At 47.2% G+C, this 27,362-nt stretch overlaps 1 protein-coding gene across 2 annotated transcripts; it reads left to right on the plus strand.

Annotated features, from left to right (window-relative positions):
* Positions 1-1,120: 1,120 nt before the first annotated feature.
* On the plus strand, positions 1,121-27,052 carry ABCA5 (ATP binding cassette subfamily A member 5). 2 transcript variants are annotated; one of them, XM_048965067.1, is made up of 39 exons: positions 1,121-1,332; positions 2,904-3,017; positions 3,762-3,941; positions 4,819-4,980; positions 5,196-5,293; positions 6,122-6,351; positions 7,197-7,338; positions 7,522-7,710; positions 8,018-8,165; positions 8,450-8,618; positions 9,961-10,019; positions 10,433-10,543; positions 10,726-10,901; positions 11,131-11,250; positions 11,500-11,638; positions 11,911-12,001; positions 12,182-12,321; positions 13,915-14,034; positions 14,878-15,079; positions 15,316-15,485; positions 16,207-16,340; positions 17,401-17,538; positions 17,752-17,865; positions 18,155-18,325; positions 18,836-18,949; positions 19,078-19,215; positions 19,329-19,403; positions 20,025-20,116; positions 20,472-20,592; positions 20,680-20,797; positions 20,914-21,005; positions 21,146-21,321; positions 21,808-21,883; positions 21,965-22,059; positions 22,341-22,460; positions 22,593-22,742; positions 23,194-23,273; positions 23,538-23,593; positions 24,116-27,052. In XM_048965067.1, exons 2-39 carry the CDS (start codon positions 2,990-2,992, stop codon positions 24,221-24,223), a joined length of 4,842 nt encoding a protein of 1,613 aa, XP_048821024.1. In that variant the 5' UTR covers positions 1,121-1,332; positions 2,904-2,989; the 3' UTR covers positions 24,224-27,052. The 2 variants fall into 2 exon arrangements, with proteins under 2 accessions (XP_048821024.1, XP_048821023.1); XM_048965066.1 differs by having other exon boundaries at positions 1,143-1,332; positions 3,762-3,966.
* The last annotated feature ends 310 nt before the right edge of the window (positions 27,053-27,362 follow it).

The raw sequence follows: 27,362 nt of genomic DNA on the forward strand, positions 1-27,362 counted from the left end.
CCTGCACTGCACTGCACCAATGGCTGCAGCTCCTGCCCCAATCCCCAGGCCCAATCCCTCACCCCAGTGCCTGAGCTGCAGTTCAGAGTTCTGCAGGTAGGACATAACCAGGACTGCTTAGAACTGAGTATGAAAAGAGACCACAACAGACATCAAAGTGACCAGAAGAACTCAGCTCTAGACTTCTTGCTGTTTGATGCTCGTTGGATGACAATAAGAAGTTTGTTCTTCTTTCTTTTTCCTCATTGAAGCTCAAGTTACGATGCCCTCTATTTACTCACTCTTCATTAGACAAAACTAAAGGCATTATTTAATTATAATGCTTGTATTTACTCCTCTCCTCTCCTCTCCTCTCCTCTCCTCTCCTCTCCTCTCCTCTCCTCTCCTCTCCTCTTCCTATTTCCCATCCCTTCCCTTCCCTTCTTTTGCAAGACATATCATCTTAGCTGATCACCAGTAAGGCACAGATGTATAGATATACATATACATATACATATACGTATACGTATATATAGATATGTCAATATGCAGATACAGAGATGTACAGATATACAGAGATACAGAGGTATGTAGTTACACTCTGTGCCTTGTGCTCAGTATCATACTGGCATACAAATAAAGGTACAGAGCTGGGAGCTCAGCAGCTGCTGCTCTGAGTGGCATTTTCAGTGTTTTTGTTCTGTTTCTGATAATGCAATAAAATGACAGAAAGTTCCAGAAGCAGATAGGGAGCGCAGTGCTGGGTCTGTCATGGGGGTTCCCACTCTGCCATGAAAGTTCCAAAGGGGAACCCCCACACAGAACCCTCCATCTAGGATCCCCTCTCCAGGACTCTTCAAATCAGAACCCCCCCATTGAGAACTCCCTATCCAAACCCTTCCATCCAAGACCCCCCCCCAAACACACACACACATCGGAACCTATCCAGAACACCTCCATCCAGAATACTCCCATCAGAAACCCTCCCATCCAGACCTCCCCATCCACAACCCCTCTACCTGAGATCCCTCCCCCACCACCCCTCTACTCACACCAACCCCCCTCCCCTCCAACCCCCCACCCATCAAAGCTCCCCCCCGCCCCTACAAACCCCACCCCCCATCCCCAACTCCCTCCCTCTTCCATCCCCAGCCCCGTGGGGCGGCTCCGTTCCTCCCGCTCCGCCCCGGGGCGGTGGTTCGGGCTGCCCGGCCCCTCTCTGCGTCCCCGCCGCCGCCACCGCCGTCGCCGCGTCCCCGGGGCCGGGTCGGACCGAACCGGGCCGTTCAGTACCGCAGGTGGGGAACGGCTGTGACAGCAACGGGGGAGCGGCCTCGACGTGCGGAGGGGAAGGTAAAGCGGGATGGGGAGGGAAGGATGGGGGATAAAAAGGGAAAAAAAATTAAAAAAAAAAAAAGAAAAAAGGAAGGGGGGGGAAAAAAAAAAAGGAAGGAAGAGGAGGAGTTTTCTTGCACCTGTGTCCGTCGCCACTGTGTAGCAAATGGTGTTCGTTTATTGCGGTGCGGTCGGTGTTTGCTGCGCGGAGGGGTTGAGGGGGATGCGGTGTGAGCCGTGTGAGCGGACATCAGCCCTGCCAGGCCGGTGTTTGGGCTGCGGGAACCCTTCCTGAGCTGCACTGCTGGTTATTTTCTCCCTCTAAGGAGCGCTAGCGCTTCCTACGTGCAATTAATTAGAAAAGCAGTGATGACCCTGGGATTGTTTTGGCTGAGGTGCCCCTAAGGAGCCGTGTTCCAACTGCTTCTGTCAGCGCAGCGCCTGGGGATGTTTGAGGGCTGAGCCTTTTCCTTCTGTGCTCCAATAGAGATGCCTGTGCTTCTCCGTGCCCTGGGGGCTGTTCCTCCCCCCGGCTCTGCTCTCCCGCTCCATAGCGCTGTGCAGCAACGCCGTCTCATCTGGGGATGGCAGATTGCAATGCCAAGAAATAAATGACCGTTCTTCTCCCTCCAGCCCAAACGGTGTCAATGGAGGGATGGAAGAATTCCAGCAAAGATGTGGAGTTACTGTTTTTTTTTTGTTTTTTTTTTTTTTTTAATGAGTGGATAAAATGTAATTAAAGGAGCAGTAAATGGCCTTAGCAATTGATTCTGATCAAATCAGCTTGCCATTTAAGTGAGAGTGAGGGCTGGGTTTGCTGCTTTGATGCAGTGGTTGTCAGTGGGGACCTCAGCAAAGCTTCTGCAAACACTCAGCAGCCAGGGCTGTGCAATGCTCTCCCAGCACCGCATGCTCCAGTAGAGCCATGCACGAGCACTGGTGCTCTTTTGGAGTGCTTCAAGCAAAGCTGATAGCACCAGTGCTGACATCCGAGCAACCTCGTGTGTTTCTTCAGTTAGATGAGGACAGTACTCCAAAAATAGGTTGCCATATTAAAATACAGCGGAGGGGGGAAGCTGAAAGCATGTGTTGTCTGAGAGATAACGGAGAAAGCGGGGCTGCTGTAGTGCTGCTCCCTGGATGCAGGCAGCAGAGGCCCAGGGCTGCTTGCATAGGGGTGTGGATAAATTCTTAAGGTCTTTCCTGATGGAAAGGTGAGTTGTGCTGGTGCTGCTTATGGGTGATGCAGCGCTCAGCCCAGATGCTTCTGCCAGCCCTGAGCTCCCATCCTGTGCATGGGAATGGTGTTCTGAGATGCTGTTGGTTTTAATTGACGTGCAAGAATGTGAATGTAAGCCTAGTTTGGCTTGTGAGCTTGCCTGGGGTGCAGGATTGCTACCCAGATTTCTCCTTGTTAACAAGTAGTAGCAATTTCCTGATGCAACAGGCACCCAGCACACACATTGGAGGGCATTTTTAGAGATACCGAGCAATGCAGCTGCCTGGCTTTTGCATTTCAAATTACTTTCTCATTTTGTATTCATTTAGTTCAGTTTTGTGGGGTTTGTTGCTTTTTTTTCCCCTTTAAGGCTTGAAAAATGGCACCAAATGCTCCGAGAGAAGCAGGGGTGTGGAGGCAAACCAAAGCACTCCTGTTCAAGAACTGCTTGGTGAAATGCAGGACCAAGAAGAGCAGCGTCCAGGTGAGCAGAGCAGAGCTTCTGCACATCGGTGTGGGGGGCAGTGCTCCGTTTTACAGCAGTACTTCTGAAGCCTCAGGGTCTGCTCTGAGTTCTGGTTTGAAAAAGGCTTTTTCCGAAGGCATTTCAGAATCCTTAGGCTGGAAATTCATCTTCAGAACATATGTGTTATCCAGGAAATATTCTTGAATGAGCATGGCAACCTTAGTGCATTTTCCAGAACATATGCACCCTTCCTAGCTATCACAGCTGGCCACTGCAGCAGGACTACACCTCTCTAAAAGGTTTTTCTGTTGTAGATGTTCAGCTCTATGCATAGGTGATGTGTACAATGAGTTTTGAGGTGAACAAGATCAGTGCAATGCTTGGCTAATTGCTCAGTGGTTCATGATTTGCTTTGTTTCTTTCCATCTAGCATAAGCTTGCAGATATTTGAAGCATGCATAATTACTCCTTTGTACCTTAAATTGGCTCCTCAAGTTACCAATGCATGCCATTAAAATCCTGCTTTGGTGCCAGGGAAGGATTTGGCATTGAGATTGTTGTATCAAGAACATTCTGGGAACTTTGCTGTAAAGTAGTTACATTCACAGTCCATTGTCTGAGCTCTGGGAGTGAGGGAGGATGGGTTGATGGCTGGACTTGGACATCTTAGAGATCTTTTCCCACCTCAGTGATTCTGTGAACCCGTTGTAAAACTCTTGTGTCTCTTTGAAGTTGTCATTTTTCCTCTGTTTCTTCCCACAGGAGGTTCTTTTCCCTCTCTTCTTCTTGTTCTGGCTGATCCTGATGAGCATGATGCACCCACATCGGTGGTACGACGAGGTCCCCAACTCCAACCTGGGCGTGCTGGACCCCTCAGTGCTGGTGAACTTGGTGGTGGGGTACACACCACCCACCAGGATGGCCAGGGAGATCATGAGGAAGGTGGCTTACGATAACTTCGAAGACGGTACTCTGAGCTGAGCAGTTGGCTTTTCTGAGCTTATTTCCTGCTGTGGCTTCTGTTTAGTGAGGCAGCTCGCTCTTATTGCTAATGATAAGGAAAAAAAACCCCCATCTCAGATAAAGAACAGAATGCGAGGGTGGTTTTTGCTTGACTAGAACGTGTTCTGGCACTGCCTCCTGAATGTGCTTATTGTGCTGCTGTGGCAGCAGCGACTGGTTTGTAGCTACAGAAAAGGCTCTCAGAGGGCTCAAAGAGCCCCTGAACCACTGCAGGGCAAACTGCAGCTGCCCATGGCATCCCTGTGCATGTTCACAATGTACTGCTGCTCTGCAGACTGTTCACATTGAGTTTTCCATCCCAGGGCTTCTATCCAAACAGCATTTCTTTTTTAGTGATGATTGCAATTAACACCCTCACCTTTTCTTTTGACAAGCATATGGAAATATATTTAAGTGCTTTGCCCGGCGGGCACATCTAAGCAGAAACCAATATATCCCAAACCATTCTGATGTATTTTTGGTTTGGTACCTTTGATTGTCTTCCTGGTGGTGTTCATACTTCAAAGGTACCACTGAGAGCAGCACAGCCCCATGCCTTTATTTTCATTACAGGTATCCTCATCTGCTTTCTGCCTTTATGTTTCCCTTTGATTTGCTCACCTCAGTACCAAGCGACAGTTCTGCAGCTTCAGGAAAATGCTGCCTTTACTAGGACAAAAATATAGCTCTATATATATCCCAAAGCAAATAAATCATTAATGATTAGCATGGCTTTTCTTTAAAATAAGCAGCATCGCACCCTTTTCCTTCCTGCAACCCCAGCACGTAAATCAACACAATAATTTCCTCCATCCAGCGGGCCTCATCACAGAGGAGTATTTAAGTGAAGAGGACCTGGAAAAGGCCAGTGCTTCCAAATCCTCCAACTTCGTGGGTGTTGTGTTCAAGGATGCCATGTCCTACCAGCTGAGGTTTCCTGACATGGTGGCTATGGCTTCTGTTTATACAGAGTCAAGAGGTAAATGTTGCATGCCTGATGTGGGGGATAAACTAGAAAATTAGGCCTTTTCTTTTGGTCTGATGTTGTGTGTGTATGTGTATAAATGTGTGTATATTTATTTATCTTTGGAAGTTGTTTTCACCTCTTAAGAGGCATGGCCTCATCTATATGTTGGTGCTGTGGCTGTTCTATGCCCACCTTCTTGCTTTTCACACTGCCTTGCTGTTCTGCAGCCAGCTGCTCCAGCCTGCGAATGAGCTGCGAGTCCATCACATACTGGACCTCAGGATTTGCAGCTCTGCAAGCGTGCATCGATGCAGCCATTATACAGGTCAGTCCAAAGAAATAATGCAATACCACCACTGGGGTTCATGTCATTGAACCACTGATGTTTGGGGTTGGAGAGGTCCTTAAAGCCCAGCCTGTTCCAACCTCTGCCATGGGCTGGTTGCCATCCTACATCATAAGACTCATTAAGGTAGGAAAAGACCTCCAAGATCCCCAAGTTCAACCCCAACCCACCCCCACTGCGTCCATAACCACGTCCCTCAGTGCCACAACCCCATGGTTCTGGAGCATCTCCAGGGATGGTGACCCCCCATTCCCTGGGCAGCTGTCCCAGTGCATCACTTTTGGAGAAGAAATTGTTCCTAATATCCAACCTGAACCTCCCCTGGCTCAACTTAAGGCCATTACCCCTCATGCTATCAAAGCTGCCCTGGGTCCCATCCATGGCCATGGGCATCTCTAGGGATAGGGCAACCAGAGCTCTGAGCAGCAGTCCCAGGCTCTTACCACCCTCTGAGTAGAGGACTTCCTTCTCACATCTAACCTAAATCTCCCCTCTCTTAGTCTTACACCACTCCCCATCATCCAATCTGCCCATGCAGATCCATGAGCTCCTGAGAGTTTCTGCATTGTTGTCTTCTAACCTGTGCAATGCCACACCAAAAAACTAGCTTGACTCCAGTGAGCTGCCACACTGTTCAGTTGTCACATCTGACTCAGACACATTCTTGTCCAGCTGAATAAGGCAGACAATTCCCCCTTGCATCCAAACGAGCCCAGTGCACACCAGCATTACACAGAGCTGCCTTGTCCTTGGAGCAGGGCTGGGACGTGAGGCACGGTGTGAGCCCTGCTCTTCCTTCCCTGGCAGCTGAAGACCAACCAGTCCGTGTGGGAGCAGCTCGAGCTGACGAGGGCCACGGCGATGGCAGAGGCAGCCGTGATGGAGATCGACAATTTTCCTCGTGCCATCATTTTGATTTACCTCGTCATTGCTTTCTCGCCCTTCGGGTATTATTTGGCCATTCATATTGTGGCAGAAAAGGAGAGGAAGCTGAAGGAATTCTTAAAAATACTGGGACTTCATGATACTGCCTTTTGGTACGTATTTGCTATGGCCCTGGCATGTAATTAAACCAATATAACTCCATAACAGGGAGCAGCCCAAACAAGAGATTTTAACGTGCTTTCTTACTGGAATGGAAGTTGTTCCATGTAGTGTAAGGCAGTTAGTTTTGGTATTTGTTTTGTTTTTTTTCCCAAATCAAAGGATGTGCTAATTCAAACACATTGATAATTGCAGCTGAGCTTTGCCTGCAGCTTCTTTGTTTCTCCTGCTGGTTTTTGCTGTGTTTTCTGCCCCAGACCACTCTCTGACATCAGTCCCTCCTATGATGCCCATTGCAGGTCTCCAGCAACATGTGTTACATTTCTGCTTTGGGAAACTGTGGGATGCAATAGGGATGGTCCATTAATGTAGTGTCTGAAAAAGCACTGAGAGATCTCAGAGAAGTATTCTTTACCACCGGTGCACAAACCACAGATGTTGGCTGAGGTCAGAGCTGCTTTTGTGATGGAGAGGGTTTTATTATCCACCCAGCTACTGGAATGACCAGCGTGTTAAATTTTAAATAGAATTTCTTTAATTATTGAAACCTACTGCTCAGTTTCCCGCTGCTGGTTAAACGAGGAAATCAATTATGCAAGTTCAAAAATAAAGACAAGAATCATGAATCACCCAACTGTCCATCTTTGGGGCGCAGTGGATGTGCTGCAATGCTCAGAGCAGCTCCAGGGATGCTCACAAGGGCTCTTGTTTTGCCACAAGCCTGTCTGTGGTGGTGCAGCAGCCTGGAACGTGAAGGAATATAGGTTTGGCTCTTTCTGCATGTTTTGGTCTGGGGGTTCATTCAGTCTTTCAGCTTTTCTCCCATTTTTGCCCATAGGCTTTCCTGGGTGCTGCTGTACACCAGCCTGATCTTCGTCATGTCCATCCTGATGGCTGTGATCGCCACGGCCTCCTCTCTCTTTCCCCAGAGCAGTGCCTTTGTGATATTCCTCCTTTTCTTCCTGTATGGCATCTCCTCCGTAAGTACTCTGGGTCCTGCTGAGTTTGGCAGTCCCACCTGCAGCTGTGTTCCTTCCCACCTCATCCTGTTCTCTCTGCTAAAACACGTCCTTAGGACAGAGCAGTGTCCAATTTAGATTTTTCTGTGCCTGCTATTCCTTTCTTTATGTCTCTATTTGTTTTTATTTATTATCCATCCTTAGGTATTCTTTGCCCTGATGCTGACACCTCTCTTTAAGAAGTCAAAGCACGTGGGTATCGTTGAGTTCCTGGCCACGCTGGCTTTTGGGTTTGTGGGGCTGAACATCGTCCTGCTGGAAGACTTCCCCAAATCCTTTGTGTGGCTCTTCAGCCCTTTGTGCCAATGCAGCTTCCTGATTGGCATCGCACAGGTAGGGATCCTGCTGCCGGGAGCCATAGAGATCATTTTAAATCACTTAATTATTTTATTTTTTAATTAAGCTATTGGTGGGGAAAAGTACCTATCTACTTCATAACTCCCCGTGGTGCTTTTTAATACCAAATTAAAAAATAATGTCAAAATGAAAAGCATGGTAAACATGTAACACAGTGCAGCACAGTGCAGCTTTACCCCTTGTGTTTGTTGCTGTGTTGGTTGCTCTTTAATTTTGTTCTGCTGTGTGCCTTGCCATGCTGGTACAGCGCAGGTGTGCAGCACCTGTCTGTGTTTGTTGGCAGGTGATGCATTTAGAAGATTATGAAGACGGAGCAACGTTTTCAAATCTAAATCATGGTCCTTACCCACTTTTTATCTCCTTAATTCTACTGGTGCTGGACAGCATATTTTACTTGCTGGCAGCTGTCTACCTCGATCAGGTTATCCCAGGTACGTGCATGAGGGAAGCTGGGCTGTGCTGAGGGGTGTGAATTGCTGCAGTCTGATAGAACCAGGTGATGCTCTCTTGAAGCTGGGAGGATCGGGGGTCTTTTGGTGATGGAAACGATGACTTAAATGTGAATCATGTGTGCATGGCCTGCAGAATCCCTCCTCAATTAAGACATGGGCTGACTCCCAGAGTTCCAGCAGGGCAACTCTTAGCTTTTATAGCCACAACTCATAGGCTGAGGTGTATTTAATGTTACCGTTTTCTTTTTCCCTTTATTACCCAGGGGAGTTTGGACTGCGCCGCTCGTCGTTTTTCTTTATGAAGCCCTCATTTTGGTCAAAGCGCAGGAAAAATTACGAGGAATTGTATGAGAGCAGCATCAATGGCAACCTCAGCTGCAGCGAGATGGTTGAGCCCGTGCCCTCCGAGTTCCAGGGGAAGGAAGCCATCAGGTACAGTGTTTACCTGGATCACCTGAGCCCTCAACATTTCATGTAAAACGTGACAGTTCTTCCCATTTCTCGAATCCTCTGGTTCAAATGGCATATGGTATGCATTGCAGTGACTTTCTGTGCTCAGTGAAGCCCCACCGTCAGCTAGGTGGCAGCTGTCCGAGGGCAAATCACTGGGCTTAAAGAGAGGGTTTGTCAGTGTGCTGTGCTCCTTCAGCTCCCAACCCAGCTGGTTTTCTGTCCCATGGGAGCATTGCAGATGCTGAAATGCCCTCTCTGCTGGGAGGGGTTGTTTTCTGGTAACGCTTGGGCTGAGCTCTAGGTTTGTGCAAGTGCTCTTTGCAGGCCAGAGGGGAGCTTTGTGGTTGTGCCCATCTATGCAGGGGGTTAAACAAAACTGGAAAACAGAGGTGTGTGCTCTCATTGTTCGCTCTGTTTCATCATTGCCCGCTGTCTTGCACATGGATGTCGTGTGATTTTAATAGCATCTGCAGAATCTTTCCCCTAGTCCTTGTGTTCAGCATTGTTCATCCACGTGACCCCATGTGAGCTGAGGTCTCTCTTTGCTCCCCGTGGTTGTCTGTGCTGTCTGCATCTCTTTGGGTGCCTGCCATAAGGTGGAGGGATCCGCTTCTAATCAGAACATTCCCAAAGGTCATTTTTTACCTTTCTCATCTTTGCTGGACTCTTCCCATTGTGTTCCTTTGCCAGCTGTCATTTTCCCATTGTCTTGTCATCTTTGCACTTTGTTGTTTTTCACAACATTTCTCTCCTCATTCTATATGTCTCTTATTTCCTCCCTAGCCTCTTCGTCTAGGTGCCCATTTCTCACATCTTGCTTTCAGGTAAACTGAGGGGTTTTGTTGGTGTTTTGCTGTATTTTTTCTCTGTTTGAAAAGCAGTGGGACTGGAAGGAGTATTTTCACCTTTCTTGGCAAGAAAAATGCTTCTTTTTGGCTCATTTTGTTGGAGAGCCATCAGAAATCTTGTCTTTGGAGCCTGTTGTACTAATACTTCTTTTCCACAAGCGTCTGTTGGACCTGCTGTCAGTTTGTGAAGTTGCTGTACAGTGCCCTTCTCTGGCCTCTGGTGCCTTGTTTTGCCATATGAAAGAGACACAGATGGAAATAATGTGATCTTCCTTCATAGGAAATGCATAAGGTGACAAGAAAAGCTTTCCGATGGCAGGGTGGAGAAGTTCTGGGACGAGATGTCCCATCCCTTGCCGTGGCTCTTAGGCCTGTTTTGTGCCACTTCACCATGGCTGTTAGGCACTGTTGTTCATTCACAATGACATGCAAAGATCTTAAACCAGCTTACACAATGCCGTGTCTTCTTTCAGAATCAGCTGTGTTCAGAAAACATTCAGGAAAAAAGGGGAAACTGTGGAGGCTCTCAGAAGTAAGAACCCTTTAGCTGTTAAGCTGCTTACCAGGTGCAGAAGAGAAATAGCTGCATTGCTGAGTGCTTTTTGTCTTTCCGTTTGGGCTTTTTGGTTTCTTTCAGTGGGGTGGGACTCGGAGCATGATTGCTGGATGTGCTGTTCGTGTCCTCTCTCACTGCTCGGTTGTTAATATGGCTCACCAAGGCCAACGTGGTGACCCCTCTGCCCTTGTGAGGGTTACAGCCACCCCTGCCCCATCTCCCCATCCTCTCACCTTGTTTCCCTGTGGCACAAAGCCATAATGAAGCCGGGAGGTTCCGCCCAGCAGAGCATAAATGCATACCCCATATGGCAGTATTTGAATTCACCTGGCTCCAGGTGCCGTGAGTGCATCACCAACCTGTGCTCTCCATGTCCTCCTCCTGGCTAGACCTGTCCTTCGACATCTACGAGGGGCAGATCACAGCTCTGCTGGGGCACAGCGGCACTGGGAAGACGACACTGATGAACATCCTCTGTGGGCTGTGTCCCCCGACAGACGGTGAGCCGGGAGCTTTGCTTCTAGAACCGTTCACCCCCAATTATTTCTGTGAATAACATCTGTAACGTCTCAAAGTCCTCTCCTTGCCCCTATTGGATTTCCCATGCCTGCTTTCTGACTGGCTGTTAAAAAACAAACAAACAACAAACATGTTACCTTGGACTGCTGTGGGCTTTTTGTAGGGTTTGTCTCTGTCTATGGGCACAGAGTCTCCGAAATTGACGAGATGCTCGAAGTGCGGCGCATCGCAGGCGTGTGCCCACAGTCTGACATCCACTTTGATATATTGACGGTGGAGGAGAATCTCTCCCTCTTTGCTGCCATTAAAGGAATACCTCAGAATGACTTGATACAGGAGGTAGGTTGCTCGTAACCCAGTATTATGTTATATCACAGAACCAGAATCTTGAAGAGAGTGCTTGGTACCATTTAGTCCAGTGTTGACCCATTCATTTTTTCCTAGCAACCTAAAGCACGCATAAAATATTTAAATCCTAGCATCAATTTGAGTGCTAAACATTATGAACTAGTTCTAAAAAGCCTGTTTCTTGTTTTTTAACCAATAAGTCTGTTTCCTGTGTGTGAAGGTGCAGAAGGTGTTGCTGGATTTGGATATGCAGCCCATCCGAGATAACCAAGCCAAGAAGCTCAGCGGGGGACAGAAGCGGCGGCTGTCGGTTGCCATTGCTGTTCTTGGGAACCCAAAGGTGAGGGTTTCCAGGGGTTCAGCCTTCGTGCATGAGGATGTCAAACCATTTGGTGGGGGCAAAAGCTGTGCATTTTGGTGTCTTTGTGAAATGCAGAGCTGGGAAGTGCTGCGATATTTCCCGTGTGCTTTGAACAGCTGATTAGCAGCTGCAGACCAAAGAGCCCATCCATACCTGTTGCTGAGGCAGGATTTTCTGAGCCCTGCACCTTGGACGTGGCTTTGCAAACACTTCTCCTTGTGCACAAAGGTTTTGCTGCTGGATGAACCGACAGCAGGCATGGATCCGTGCTCACGGCACATTGTCTGGAACCTCCTGAAGAACAGAAAAGCGAATTGTGTGACGGTCTTCAGCACTCACTTCATGGACGAGGCAGACATCCTTGCTGGTTAGTTGGGTTTTGGGGCCACTTGGCTGTCTTCTGGTTCAGAGGGCCTTCTTCATTCTTCTGCATTTATTATTATTGTTGATAATTTGCTCAGGGAAGTGCTGGAATCACTGTTTTTGGAGGTTTTCAAGAAAAAGAGGGATGTGGCATTGATGGACATGATTGGGGGGGTGGTGGGGATGTATTGGGATGGGACTCGGTGATCTTAGTGGTCTTTTCCAACCTTAATGATCCTGTGATTATTATTATCGTTCTTATTTATTGATTTCTAGATCGTAAAGCTGTGATTTCTCAAGGGATGCTGAAATGCCTTGGATCTTCTCTCTTTCTGAAAAGCAAATGGGGAATTGGCTACCGCTTGAGGTACTTCTGTGTGTAATCTGCTGCGTGGTATCACCTATCAATAAGAGAGAACCTCACCCCAGAAAACAGCCTTTTATCATCTTCATTTTGAATGCTTGGTGTTCCTCAGCTGCTATTCCTGATACTGGCATCAGGAGGAAGGCTAGCTTTTAAAAGCCAGTTTCTTGTGCATTTCTGTAGCATGCATATTGATGCCTACTGCAACACAGAAGCCACAACCTCACTGATCAGGCAGCACATCCCCACAGCCAGCCTGATCCAGGAGAACACCCAGCAGCTCGTCTACACGCTGCCACTCCGGGACATGGACAAGTTTGCAGGTACTGTGTTGGATGGGGTGGCTGTAGAAGAGAAATCCAGCAGGGATGGATGTAGCTTGCATTACTTATCAAATTGCTGTTTCTGCATTTGTTTTTTTTTTTTGGCTGAAGGTCAGGCAGTGAGGTTTTTCATAGAATCACAAAATGGCTGGGATGGAAGGGACCTTAAAGCCCATCCAATTCTACCCCTGCTCGGGGTAGCGATGCCCCCACCAGCTCAGGCTGCCCAGAGCCCCATCCATGACCATGGGCACCTCCAAGGATGGGACACCCACAGCTCTCATGTCTAACCTAAATCTTCCCTCTTTTAGTGTAAGACCATCCCCCCTTGTCCTATCACTCTGCCAGTGTAAAGCGATGGTCTCCATCTCATTTATAAGCTCCCTCTCAATACTTAATTGCTTTAGTTTTCATATGTTTCTCAGCAGGTGAGGGCCCTCTTTCATTCTTTAAGGGGCTGTGGTACCTTAGGAGGTATCAAGAGCAAATTCTGGGGAGCTGCTCGCAGCAGAAATGAGACTCCATTGTCACAGAGCTCTGTGTCCAGGAGAAGCATTCTGTTGCTGCAGGACATTGCAGTGGAGCCAAAAAGTACCACAACGATCCCCTTGTTGTGAGCTGCAAGGAGCATCCTGTCCTCACACTGACATTTGCTGCTGAGAGAACAGGAAACAAATGTGTTGGTTTCACTAGATGGCAGCAATTAACTGATTTTAATTGCACACAGTGTTCCTTGTCCATCTCCCAGCAGGAGATGGAAGAAACGAGGTGTCCTTCTCATGCTATGAAATGCCAAGGGGGGATCAATACTGATGAGAATGCAGCTCATATTTCAAAAATGCTCTTTTCCCATTGCACTTAACTAGTTAATAATTGATTACCTTTAGCAGTCACTGTGTGTGCTTTTGAAAAACAGGCACCTTTGTGCACAACTGAACTGATTCCTCCAAAGTGGTTGAGGTCAGGCTTTGCAGCTGGGGAGGCCTGCTGAGAACTGGGGGGTGTCTAGGAGCTCTTCCCATCTCATGTGTTGGCTCCAGAACTTCTTGTTTTGTCAAGTGCTTCATTTCGTAGCACTGGCAGGAGCCTGATGATGGTTTGTACCCTGAGGAGCTAATAAGCACACTCTCTCTGAGTGTGATTTTGGTGTCCATGCTATGCACACCACCCAGGATCTCCTGCCCAATTAGGCTGGCTTCACACACCTGGGTGATCTTTATTTATTTTTTATTTGTTTCTCTATTTATTTGTTTGTGCAGTTGCCCAGTGGTTCTATTTGTAAATTCTCTCCCTGCCTGATTGGGATGAGCTGTCCTGCAGGTCCCAGGATAAGAATCCAGAACCCTTCCAACTCAAGCCATTCTAAGCCAGCACTGAGCTTTGGATGCTGAGGTGCTTCCCTTAGGTCACACGCTCTGTTTTCCATACCTGACCCTGTAGTTATGCCAAAACGAGCCTGTCCCACTGTGGTTCTCATGCCATGACCGTTTCCTTTGAGGTGAAGCAGCCACATTTACACAGGGTGCCTTAGGTATGTAGAGCATCCTGGCTTGCTGGAGGCAAGGCAAGCAGTGTGCTCCCTCCTGCCTCCAGGCTTGTTCTCCGACCTTGACACCCATTCCCACCTGGGCGTGATTTCTTATGGCGTTTCCATGACGACGCTGGAGGATGTCTACCTGAAGCTGGAAGTTGAGGCAGAGATTGACCAAGCAGGTGGGACAGCCCGTGGCACGTTCCTAATTTTGCTTGTATTCGGTGTGCTCTGAGTTAGTGGAGCAGTGTCCGTGCCCCATGGCTGCTTGCAGGAGGTTTGCTGCAGAGGCAGGAGTTAAAATCCCCCCTCAGATGGCTGTGTCCAGCAGCACAGGGCTGCTTGGGTCTCACGTTGTCCCAAGTGTATGAAATATGCAACGAGAGAAACACAGAAAAGCAGTGAGCTGGGTGCAGGGAGGTTCTGGGAGGATTTGGGTATGAGTGCTCTGCCTGCTTCATCTCTTCTGTGATGAATTTTTCATCCACTGTACTTACATCTAACTTCCCTGTTTCATAGTGGAGCTTTTTAGGTCTACTTTTGTTGTTGTTGTTTTTTTTAAAAGTGCTTTATTTTACAGAATGGAACTTTGGGAAAATTGTGAAGGCACAACATAAAATCTACCTCCAGCCTTCTGCATGGGTGTGAGGAAGTTCAACAGCTGGGTGTGCTGAATAATGCAAGTGCACACCTAGGCTGATGGAATGAAACCAGGGCAAGTCTGCATCATCTGAGTGTTTCTAGGCTGCTCGTTTTGTTCTTCCTAGGATGGAAATTTGCATCAGCTGCTTTCAGTGCCTGATTTATGTGCAGTTCAGAGTTTTGGGGTATATTGGTGTCATTGGGGTTCAGAGCTTTAAGGTGTGTTGTGTCTTGGTGCTACCCTGAGCCTGGGGTGGGAGCAGACGGTTTCTCAGTAGTGATGGGAAAGAGTCAATGGCCCATGAGCTTCCTCCAGCCCCATGGCCTCAAGCCATGCAGCTCTGTCCATCCTCCTTGTACCACGTCCCTCTCTTCCATCACAGATTACAGTGTGTTCAGCTCCCAGCAGGCGCAGGAGGAGGCAGACATGAGCTCGCAGGATGACATGGAGCAGAGCCTGCTGATGCTGCCAGAGGCCAGGTCAGCCCCACAGAGCAACGCAGCCCTGTGGAAGAAGCAGGTTTCCACCATAGCCAGGCTTCACTTCCTCAGCCTCAAGCGTGAGAACAAATGTGTCAGAGTGATGTGAGTATCAGGGCCTTGTGGTTTGTACACAGAATCCCCCAAACCAAGTTTGAATCATGCTGGAGAAATGGCAGGATGCAATTTGTTTGTGTTCAGATATGCCTGTATAGAATGTGAGGCTGTCCAGTGCCGTTGAGTAGCTGCATGTTGGGGTGATGTTGCTTTAACTGACGTGCACGTATCCTTGGCACGCATTTGCTGAGCTTTAATAAGACCAGACCTTTTCTTTCTTTCAGGCTGTTGCTTTTTCTGATTTTTCTCGTCGTTCAAATTCTGTTTTTTCTCACACACCACTACATCAAACATTCGCTCGCTCCGCTCAGGCTCTCCCCAGAGCTGTACCTGCTGAGGCCCGGGGAGGAGCACCACAAGTACAGGAGCCGGCTGCTGCTGCAGAACTCCACAGGTGGGGAGGCAGAGGAAGAGTGCAAGATGGGGAGGAGGGTGCTGGGGGCAAACACCAAGTTTGGGATGTTTTTCCTTAATATGAATTCAAATGAGGAGTTTCCATGGCCAGATGTGGTAGAGGGAGAATCCTGAGGATTGGCTTTGGAGATCCTCCTCTCACCCCTGGTAGTGCTGTGCTCACTGTGTCTAAGGTGACCCGTGTGAAGGAGTTGGGCAGGAGGACATCTGGATGCATTAAAGTCCTGCTACAAAGCACTTTGTAAAATTACTTTCTGTTTCAAGTTAAAATGTTTAACAGTGGGTAGCAGCAGTGTGGGCAGTAGAAATAAACACATCTTTGAGAATTTGGGGGCTCTGTACTCAATACAATTCTTCAGTCCTCCAGATATGATACCATAGTGCCACCAATTTCCATCTGCTAGCTCATTCTCTGAAGCACTGAGTATCCTGGTGATGTTCCTCAGCACACTGCTTCCTGCTGTCACCTTCAGCTGGTGCAACTGAATGGAATAATACAGCCAAAGTGTCTTTTGAGTTCCTGGGAGGGCTGCTGAGCAGGAAGCACAAATAAAACCATTTGTGGTGCTCAGAACAGCAGAGACCACTTTTGGGTCATCATGCATAATGAAAGGGTTGTCGCTCGTCATGTGGTTGTGAAAAAGCGGCACTAATTCTGTGTGGAAGGCTGCAGTCTGATGATGTTTTCCCATCTCTTACAGACTCGGATATCGATGACGTTGTCCGCTCTCTTGGCAGCATGAACGTGCTGCTGGAGATGTTCAATGGCAGCGATTACATTTCAGCTGCGCCTCACAGTGCAGGATTGAATGTGTACGACCTCCAATCCCAACAGGTGAGATGGACAGACAGACAGACAGTCCTGCTCTGCCCAGCTCTGGCTTCCTGGCTCTGTAGCTGATGGGGTGGATGCTGATTGCTCACTGGTGGTGATGGGGTTGAAATTTCATCTCTGCTCTTTGAGTATCTGGAGACAGCTCTGTGTATTGGAGCTGTGGGTTGTTGTCATCAAGGAGGTCAAATTTAAAACAAGAAAAAAAAGATAGTCTCAAGTGTTGAATTATGTAATCAAATAATGTCATACAATAGCACTTATGCAAGAGGACTGCAGAAAGGACTTGTGTTAACAGAATGGAAATACGATCAGAATAAATGCTCTTTCATAATAATAATTGTGGTAGATTAATAAAACTTCTATTCGCCCTTTTCCCTCACAAACACACGGAAAGCCAAGGGAAATATTTTACTTCGCGATAGACTTGGCGTATGGGTTTATTTTTCACTTGCACTGGCTGAATTACAGTCTGACAGAGTTATAATTCCATGGCACTCTCCTGTGTAAAGAAAGATGAGCATCTTGGGCTGTGCGTGTTCATTTCAGCACAGTCACTAAAGGAGATGAGGACAATTTTAACACTGGGGTTGTACTTCATCTCCAGCAAAGGAAATGCTTTGCAACGTGCCAGCTCTGTCTCACGTTCCTTTCTTAATTCCTTGCAACTGTTAATAGCGCTGTCACTGCAGGCTTTAGCTAACATAAATTGTTCCTTGTCTGTTTTTCAGATGCATTAGCAAGAAGTTATGAATGCAGATCCTTATGTGTTTTGTTTTTCAGTCTGTAATTGGCTGGGACATCATTTGTCACGGTGTAACAGTTGCATGAAATGTTTTGGGAATTTATTCCAAATAATTTGTTCTCCGTGAGCATGACTGTTTTACTGAATTAGTTTGTGATCTAACCACCCTGGGCAGCACGCAGCTTCCTGCAAAGCATCCTCTGTCACACAGAGATTTTTATTGCTGTTCAGGTTTAATTAACCCCACAGGAGAGCTCTCTCAGGGTGTTGTTACCCTTCGTGCAGAATAATGAACATAACAAATGCTTCTCTTTCCAGAACTACGTTTTTACAATCGTCTTCAACAGTACCATGGTGCACTCCGTGCCAGTTTTGATGAACATCATTAGCAACCTCCTTCTACGTGCTCTGAATGTCACTGAGAGCATCCAGGTCTGGAGCCACCCCTTTGTCCAGGTGAGCCAACCCAAATCCCTTCATCCAAGCATGCATCAGCTGCAACAGGGCCGGTCCTAAAGCAGTGTTAGAATAATGCAGACTATACCTTTTAGTGTTTGCAGTCATGTTCCAATCATAAGTGTATATACTTTTTGGGGGCTTTGTCTTTTTTATTTTCACTTCTTGGCTCCGAAACATTCAAGTACTGAAGAAATCCCCTTTGTGTTTCAGGATCTTCCAGACACCGTTTTCAAACTAGAGATCTATTTCGAAGCTGTGCTGTTGGGAATCATTGTGACTGGCATGCCACCCTACTTTGCCATGGAGAATGCAGAAAACCGTAGGGTAAACTCTGTATGAAGGTCACAAGATCTTCACAGCCTTGGGGTTTCTTGGGAAAATCTTGGGAAGTGTTTCAGATGGTGCCTTGCAAGGCACAAGGAGCAGCGCAGCTCCGGTGCTGGTGGCATTGGGCAGAGCAGGTTTCAAAAAGTCCTTTGGCTCTCCATAGGAATGGAATGATAAATGGGCAGCACGCTCTGATCTCATGTCCAAGTGATGCTTTGTAGTGAAAATTGGGATCCCACTCATGCGCCAGAGGTGAACGTTGTGGGTTTTCCTTTCCCCATCACAGCTCAGGGCATACACACAGCTGCAGATAGCAGGGCTCTACCCATCGGCATACTGGGCTGGCCAGGCTCTCGTGGACCTCCCACTGTTCTTCTCCATCCTCGTCCTGATGCTGGGCAGCCTCTTCGCCTTCCACTACGGCATTTATTTCTACGCTGGCAAGTTCATGGCTGTGGTGAGTGTCGTGGGGCAGAGCACATATGGGTGTGCTGTTAGTGTCCACAGAAGATCCACGATCGAGGCTCATGGTGCAGAGGCATCAACGTGCCTGCTTCAGAACCACTTCTATCTCTGGAAAAAGAATTTAGTTTCAGGATATTTGAGGGGTATGGGGTTTCATTCAGACCCAGAACAAAGCAGAGCTTTAAAGTACAGAGCCTTCCAAGGCAGTGCAGCATCAGTGTTTGCTCTATCTGATCATTGCACCGCTGTCAGCGGCACCCGGCTGCCAACAAGGTTGCAGTGACTTTGAACACAGAGCAGCTCTGCAATGAATTGCAGCGTGTGATTAAGTGGAGAGAGCTCCAAGTCTTCGTGTTGTTTGCATTCAGAATGGGTTTGTCTGATATCTCAGCTGTAGCAGAGAGGATTTGTGTTCTCCCAGTTTCCTTCCCAGAATCTGTTTCTCTTCACTAATGGGGTTTGGGATGGGAGCGTTGTGCTGACGTATCTCTTCTCTTTGTAGCTTTTCTGCCTCATTGGCTATGTTCCATCGGTCGTGCTGTTCACCTATGTGGTCTCCTTCACATTTAAGAAAGTCCAAAACACAAAAGAGTTTTGGTCATTTATATACTCAGTGGTGAGTAACTCAGCTTTGGTAAAGCGGGAATTTAAAAGAAGTAAATAAATGAGGCAGCATATCCCTTGAGACTTGGAATTGAATGAAAATGCCCTTTTTTTTTTCCCCCTGTTTTTCTTCTTGTACAGACAGCTTTGCTGTGTATGGTTGTCACTGAAGTGGCCTTTTTCCTGGACTTTGACACGGTGACCACTGCCCTGCATTGTGCCTTCTGCACCTTCGTTCCCATCTATCCCCTCATTGGCTGTCTGATCTGTTTCATTAAGGTAAGGCCACGGAGAATTCGTAAATGGCTGAGCTGAGAGCAAAGTGCAGTGTGGGATGTGCAGTTTCTGGTGGGTAATTTCTTACTTAAGCATGTCTTTTTTATCATTATCAGGTCTCATGGACAGGAAAACAGAAGAGAGGGGAATACTATGACCCGTGGGATAGGCTCCTGGTAGCAGTTATAGCTGTAAGTATGATTGTTTGCCCTGTTTCCTATAGAGAATTGTAGACTCCCACTGAGATGCCCCTTCTTTTTGGGCTTTTGTACAAATAAAACTTAGATCTAATGCTGAGTATCACTGGAGCCTGCTGCTATGTGACCTGCTGCAGCTGGAACTGTATCAGTAAAATGTGCTATGCCTACCAGCTCAACACATCCTCCTTCAGTAGTGTTACTAGCAGTGCTGTTATTAATCCTGATTATTGTGGGGAGTCTGTACAAATGGAGCTCCAGAGCAAGGGAGAAAATAAGCAGTTCCTCCTAGAAACCAGGTAGTTGCCATGAAATCAAAGCAGCCTTTTCTATCCAGGGAAGCAGGGATGTAATGATGTGGACATGGTGGTAATGAGTCAACAGTTGGACACGGTCAACTCATTGACTTAGTGGTTGGACTTGGTGACAACAACCTTAATGGTTCCACGGTTCTATTTCATCATCTCAGAACCATCAGCATTTCTATGGTGGTGAAGAGTTGTCCTTCATCACGCTGCTGGGGGTCACCTGGCGGGTCACCAATAAGGTCACCTGTGGGATCTCCACCCTTGAAGGATTAGCAGTGCTCTGATGGGCTGGACCTGTGTGTTTCAGCCCTATTTACAGTGCATTGTGTGGCTCTTCCTGCTGCGGTGCTTCGAGTTGAAGAGTGGAGGGAGGACCATCAGAGAGGACCCATTCTTCAGGTGGGTTTCTGCGTTGAGTTGCCTTTTAAGAAGGAGTAATCCAAAGGAGCAGTTCTTAAAAACAGCAGTGGTTGTTATTATAGCTATGGGGAATATAGCAGGAGATGAAATAGCTGAGTTATATCCCATCCCAAACGTCTAAAGAATTTGTTATCGTAACATCATTTGTCTGAAACCCAGTTGGTAAAGTGCAGAAATATATATTTTTTATTTCCTTTTAAGTTGTCTTTGTGCAAAATCAGGAATCTTAATGGCAGTCTATATAAAAATAAGGAGTTGTTGAACACGGAAATTTTCACCCAAGTGCAGAATTTTTCACCTGAATTCTGGCATCCTGGTGTCTTCTTCCCCTTAGGAAATGCTCTAAAAAAGCAAAGTCCTGGAAGCTGCCAGATGCTCCATGCAATGAAGACGAGGATGTGCGGGCAGAGAGGCTGCGAGTGAAGGAAGCATTGAGCAACCCCACCAGCGAGGAGGTGACACCATGTCCTGACAAGGACAGCCCGAATGCCAGACCCATCATTTTACTTACAGACCCCGTGGGCTCTTCTGTCTGTCCTCAGGTGCCAGCAATCCTGGTCAGCAGCCTGCACAAAGAGTACGACGAGAGGAGGGAGTTCCTTCTGGGGAGGAGGATAAAGAAAGTGGCCACGAAACACGTCTCACTCTGCGTTGGGAAAGGTTTGAGTTGAACAGTTGAGGTTTTGGGTGGAGTTGTTGTCTTTTTTTTTTTTTTAATATGTTTTAATCAATTGATCTGACCTCACAGGCAACGTTTTGTGTTGTTCCATCTTTAGGAGAAATCCTGGGGTTATTGGGACCTAATGGAGCTGGGAAAAGCACGCTGATTAATATGCTTGTTGGAGAAGTTGAGCCAACCAGTGGGCAGGTAGAGCCTTTCTGCAGGCATTAACAGAAAATGAATCCATTTTGCATTTGTTTTATTAGTACTGGTCTTCTTGGATGTTAACATGTTAACACACACAAAAAACAGTTCAAAAGCATTGTCATTTTCTGTTTCTTGTGCAGGTCCTGATGGGAGGTTGCTCTCCTGGAGGGAGCAGCGAAGATGGCTCCATTCAATTTGTGGGGTACTGTCCTCAAACCAACCCACTCTGGCCAGATATCACCCTGCAGGAGCACTTTGAAATTTATGGTGCTATCAAAGGAATGAGTCAGGCTGATGTTAAGCAAGCGATAAAATGGTGAGTGGTTTATTATAGACACCTTGGAGGTTATAGCTGGTGAATGGGTTTTTTTTTTTTTTCCACTTTCTCTAATGCATTTATTTTTTTTCCACTCAAGTTTATGATGGGATCACTTTAGCCAATTCAGCAAGTGTTAGTTTGTGGCTCAGGAGATGAAGATTCAGCCGTGCAAAATTCAATTGGTGTTTGTGTTGTTGGGTTTGTTGTTTTCTTTTTAATTTCTGAAGCCCTGGGGTCATCCTTGGCTGGGGCTGCAAGACAGCAAGCTCAGAGCCATGTCTGGTTCTTGCCTCAGAGTCCCCACAGACATGGAAGTGCCCAGCTCCCATGCTGCTCATTGCTTTGCTTTTTTTTTTTTCTTGTACAAATATGCATAACTGAGTTCTTTATGTGGATCTGTGGAGGTATGGTGTGATGGGAGAAGGGCTGACCCATCACACACCACCTTCTGTGGGATTCTCATCTCCTCTTCTCCTTCCACAGCATCTCAAGTGCCCTGGATTTTAAGGACCACTTGCAGAAGACAACGAAGAAGTTGGGCGTGGGGCTGAAACGCAAGGTATGGGAGAGCTCCCAGGGCTGCCACGGGGCTGCGGGCAGGGGGTGTTGTGTCCTCACCCCTTCCTTTCCTCCCCCTCAGCTCTGCTTTGCCCTGAGCATGCTGGGCAGCCCTCGCGTCACGCTGCTGGATGAACCCTCCACCGGCATGGACCCCAAGGCCAAGCAGCGCATGTGGTGAGTGCCCAGGGGGAAAGCAACCCTCATACCAGCACCAGTGTGTGCTGGGAAAGGGAGCCTGCATTGCTGCCAAGTGCTGACGTTCAGGTGCCTTTAACCACAACAGTGGAAGGACTGCAGAAACCAGCAGGAAGCAAACACGGAATGCGTTTCTCTCTTACAGCAGCTCTGTTTGCTGGTTCCCTTGTAGCATCTTCCCAACATCTCACACAGAGCTCCGAAGATGGTTTTGCTGCTCCTTCAAGTCACGTCCTGCTTTACCCTTTGCTGTTTTGCAGGAAGGCAATCCGAGCAGCCTTCAAAAACAAGGAGCGGGCTGCCATCCTGACCACACACTACATGGAGGAGGCAGATGCCGTGTGCGACCGTGTGGCCATCCTGGTGGCTGGGCAGCTCAGGTATTGCTCTACAGGGTGGGCTGCTGGGGGCTGAAGGATTCATCCCTTGGGAAATGCAGGCAGACAGCTTTCTGTTCTATTTTTCTTCTGTCTGAACTTGAGTATGTCGTGATGCGTCTCTGCGATTGGCAGGTGTATAGGCACCGTTCAACACCTGAAGAGTAAATTCGGCAGAGGGTACTTCTTGGAAATGAAATTGAAGGACACAGCAGATGTACAGCAGGTGGAGTACCTGCAGAGGCAGATCCTGCACATCTTCCCGAACGCAAACCGTCAGGAAAGGTAATGCTGAACAGATAGGCAAAGCATCTCACATTCATGCAAGCCTTTGATTTCACAACAGCTCCTTCCTATCGAGTAAGGAACGCCGTAGTACAAATGTTTGCAAAAAAATACTCACACGTAGCTTTAAAAACAAAGCAAGCATTTTGCAAGTCAGGAAAGCCGCAGTGCTGCACTGCTGGCTGGTGCTGGCACAGCAGATGCACACCCACATTTCTGCATAACCTGTCAGCTTCCTTCTCTGGAAATGGTAAATTCTGAGTCACTGAGTCCCTGCCCTTAGCTGGAAGCTCATGGTGGGAGGGTAGAACACCCCTGTTGTCCTGTGTGGCGATGGCCCAACAAAAGGTGTGTGGAGTAGCCTTCAGAAAATGAATTTAAATCCATTCCCTTGGATATTCGTATTTTTGCTTTGTTTCACCTGAAGCTGATTTTGCTTTGTTTCTTTCAGCTTTGCTTCTATCTTGGCATATAAAATCCCTAGAGAAGACGTACAGTCACTTTCACATTGTTTTTCCAAGTTGGAAGAAGGTAACTGAGCACTCACCACATCGTGCCTGAATACCTTTCTGTCTCCCACAGCTGTTCATGTGTTTTCATTCACTGTGGGAAAAGCACTTACACATTTCCATTTAAAATCCATTGAATGTATTTTTTCTTTCTCTGCTATTGACGTTCCCATCTCTGTTTCTTGTGAAGCCAGAAGTAAGCGTGTAAAGCTTTAAAACACTTTAGATCCAATTTCCTCAGATAGCAAAGTGTTCCTAAATGTGTTTTCTCACACTCTTTTAACAGTGAAATACGCCTTTAACATCGAGGAGTACAGCTTTTCTCAGGCAACTCTGGAACAGGTATGTTGGAGATGGTGTTCCATGGATGTGACCGTGCTGTGCTGTGGCCCTGCTGGTTGTCTAGTTGTTTTTTTTTCTGGGGCTGGAAAAAAGCACCAAATATTAAAGTTGCCCACTTGAATCTGCAGCAGTTCTGTATTTGTACAGACTGTCTTGTGGCTGAGTTTGTTCAGGCATAGAATCATGGAATCATATGGGTTGACAGTTGGACTTTATCATCTAAGTGGTCTTTTCCAACATGAATGATTTTATGATTCTTTGATCCTGTGATAGAATGGGAGGTAATGGCCTTAAGTTGCACCAGGGGGATGTTCAGGTTGGATATTAGGAACAATTTCTTCTCCAAAAGAGTGGTGATGCAGTTGTACAGCTGCACAGGGAGCGGGGGAATCGCCATCCCTGGAGATGCATCTGAACCGTGGGGATGTTGCACTGAGGGACGTGGTCAGTGGGGTGGGCTTAGGGATCTTGGAGGTCTTTTCCAACCTTAATGATTCTATAATTCCACGATTCTAATTCGAGGTCTTTGTGGAGCTGGCCAAGGAGCAGGAGGAGGAGGAGGGCAGCTTTGGCACACTGAACAGCACGCTGTGGTGGGACCGGACACAGGAGGACCGAGTGGTGTTCTGAACAGTGATCCCAACACCGCTGTGCTGGGGCAGCTGCGTGGGAACTTCAGTGCTGGGACAGAGCAGGAAGAGAATGGCGTTCAGGAACGCTGGTCATTGGTACCTGAGGTGTGCTGCAACTGCGGAGCAGGCGGTGAGGATCCCTCTGTATCCTGGCTGCTGGGAAATCCCTGCTCTGCCGGTTGGTTCCCAACTTGCACGGAGGGAGGAGATGCTGCTGGGATGGCCGCTGGTCCCCTGGGGCTGGTGATTTAGCACAGCAGGTCAGGATGGCCTTGTGGAATCCTGCGTCAGGGCAGCACCATCCCCAGAACATCCTTTCCTGCTGCACCATGCTCCTGCTGTTGATCCAGCCCTGCCCCTGCTTGGAAGGCACAAATGCCTGGAAGAAGAGAGCATAAATCACTCCACTGTAGTCATATTCACTGCAAACGGGTTCTTGAAGTGCACTGCAGGCTCAGCTTACTGTCCAACCAACCTGGAGCTGCTTGTTTTCAGATAGGACACAGTAATCATCAACTCTTGTGTTCTTTCCTACTGCAAACTGGCAGATGTAATTGCTGCGTGCTGCCAGTCCTGGCAACACCAGTGTGTGTAATGCATGCGTGCAGGGCTCAATAAGTCTGCAGAAGTGGATCCTTTTTCCCCCAGCTTGGTACAAGTACAAAGGCATAGCTGTGTAGTGACGGGATTTGCAGAAATGCATCTCTTATCTTTGTTCAAAGCAGTCTAATTCCTTTTTTTTTTGGGGTGTGATGACATGTATCCTGCCAGCTGTTCCTGGAGATATGTTCCTTCTTGGCAGTAGATAAGCAGATGCAGCACTGTTCCCTCATCTGTCTTTGTTGTGGTCACAGTGGGTAACACAGCAGTGTGCTCAGCATGCTGTGCTTCCTCCTGCTGCAGCAGCTTTGCAGTCACCCTAATAAACCCAAAAAATAAGATCCCAATTCACGTCTTCACAAGTAAGAATAGTGCCTTTATTTTGCATCAAAGCACTACAAATAGAATTACATTATCCTTTATCCTAAGATGCAACAAATATATGTTTAAAATACATTATTTTCTACACAAAGCTGTCATCACTTTTTTAGTTTTGTAAGTGAAATTGAAGATTAGCAGTTCAGTGTGTTCCACAATGAGCAAACGTAGTGATGTGTTTTTATCAAAGCATTGCCTTCGTAACTCATATCACTTGTGTATCTTCACTTTAAAGTTAGAAAACACCTTTTGTTTGTCTTGAGAATATTCAGAAATGTAGGGATTCAGGCAGATAGTTGCAATCCCAGCTGTTGTGTGAAATCTGCCACAGTGGTTTATCATCACATAGAGATCTCAGATCTGTTTTCCTCTGCCCCAATGGAAAGGTTTCTAACCAACATGGGGAGATGTGAACTCTGTGTGCAACTTTTGCTTCCTCCTTCGTAGCCATAGACTGCAAATAAAAGTGTAGAGTTTGCCTTGTGGTTGGGTCCCTGAAAGTGTTCCCACAGCTGCAGTGCAGATGGGTTCACATTTGTGTCTCACAGCCCTTTGCCGTCCGCCTATATCCAAGGTAAGTGTCCCCAAACCCACATTTCCACCATCCCTGTGTACATGGTGTTTGCCAAGTGTCCTTCACACATCTGTCCTGCAGCCTAGCACACACTTCTTTCATGTAACAAAGGTGCAGTTCTGAGCTGTTAGCCTTGATGGCTTTGTTCCTTTTATTCTGTTTCAGTTATAGAGTTAATAGACTGTAAAATAGTTCGATACAATAATACTTCTGTCTGGGTAACATCACCTTATTTTGAATAATTCCATGTTGTCTGACCTCTAAAGTAGACCCTACACACAAACTTTGTTAGCATCTAGGTTTCCTCAGCTTGGTGCTCCTCACCTTTACCTTGGTGTAACCTTGCTGGTGGTGGCACCATGTTTGTGCAGCTCCACCTGCAAGGAGTTAGGCTCATTGAGTTAGCATTGGGGTTTCTTCATGGTAATGTTTTGTTGGTGCAGCTCCATGTGTTGGAATCGGGCTCATTGAGTTACCCATGTGTTCGGATAGGATCTTCTTTGTGGTGGTGTTGTGTTTCAAGGTGGCATATATTGTCATCCCCAAACATCTCTGGAATCGTGGTGTACTGTTGTCAGAAGTCTTCCAACGTGTCATATGGTGTCTGTAATTGCCAGAACAAGGAGAAATATGCAAAACTAAACCATAGAAGTAGAATTACACTGTAGGCTAGAACTTTACTCCTGCATATGCAAGTCCTTTTGTTGAGCTGTTACCAGTGACATTCCAAATTCCAGCCCTTGTGTCCCTGCCCAGTTGGTGCTATGGGAGGTGGAACAGCTGGGAGGTGACACAGGGCAGGATTCGGGCCATGGGTCTTTAGGCAAATCAGTGGTGCCTCTTTCTCAGACATAATGGTCTTCAGCTTCTTTGCGCTGCGATGTTGCGTTGCGATGGGTTGTTGTGATGATAATTAGCTCCAAAATTTAGGAGACGCCTTTACTTCGAGTGTTGTTATAAGAATGTATTTTTATATGGAGGGATTTAATGCGTACCAAAAAAAAGTCCTTATTAAAAAATACCTATACAGTGAGTGAAGTCTACAACGTAGCCAATATTCAGTGTTCTGGCAGCAGAAAACAGAAGGTAACAGCTCTGCACATGCCATGTCTGTAATGCTCCTGATGTTGGAGTCGGGCATTTGAATCTTTTGTGGTTAATTTCATACTTTTTTTTTTTTCCTCCATTTAACCATTATGATTCTGTTTGTAAAGCTGAGGGTTTCCCTTTTCCAGCAGAAAGTACTACCAAAATAAAGATGGATTGGATTGTTAAGTGCCTGCATTTGTTTGGTGGCAGTGTTGTATTGCGCATCCAGACCCGTGCATTACCGACCCGTGGAGTGGTGCACCTATCAAGAATTCACCCTGCCAAAAGGAGCACTTCACTGCTCTGCTTGGATCCGTGCCTGAGACAGACTCAGTGGGTGGCTGCTGGAGTGGGTGGGAAGAAGAGGATATGATGAAAGTCGCCCATCACCAGCCCTGGGATCAGCTGAGGACGTGATGGAATGAAAGGGGGTTGTGCGTGTGCCAAGTTACCCCACGTTTGTTAATGCAAATTTGGCCCAAGTTCTCAGTTTCCA

This window comes from Lagopus muta, chromosome 18 (assembly GCF_023343835.1).
Source record: "Lagopus muta isolate bLagMut1 chromosome 18, bLagMut1 primary, whole genome shotgun sequence".
Lineage (NCBI taxonomy): Eukaryota > Metazoa > Chordata > Aves > Galliformes > Phasianidae > Lagopus > Lagopus muta.

Coding starts and splice junctions, on each gene's coding strand:
- ABCA5 (XM_048965066.1), top strand. CDS start 2,913: ATGGCACCAAATGCTCCGAGAGAAGCAGGGGTGTGGAGGCAAACCAAA. Junction 20,117..20,471: donor AGAGAGGACCCATTCTTCAG/GTGGGTTTCTGC, acceptor TCTTCCCCTTAG/GAAATGCTCTAAAAAAGCAA. Junction 23,594..24,115: donor CTCAGGCAACTCTGGAACAG/GTATGTTGGAGA, acceptor TTCTAATTCGAG/GTCTTTGTGGAGCTGGCCAA.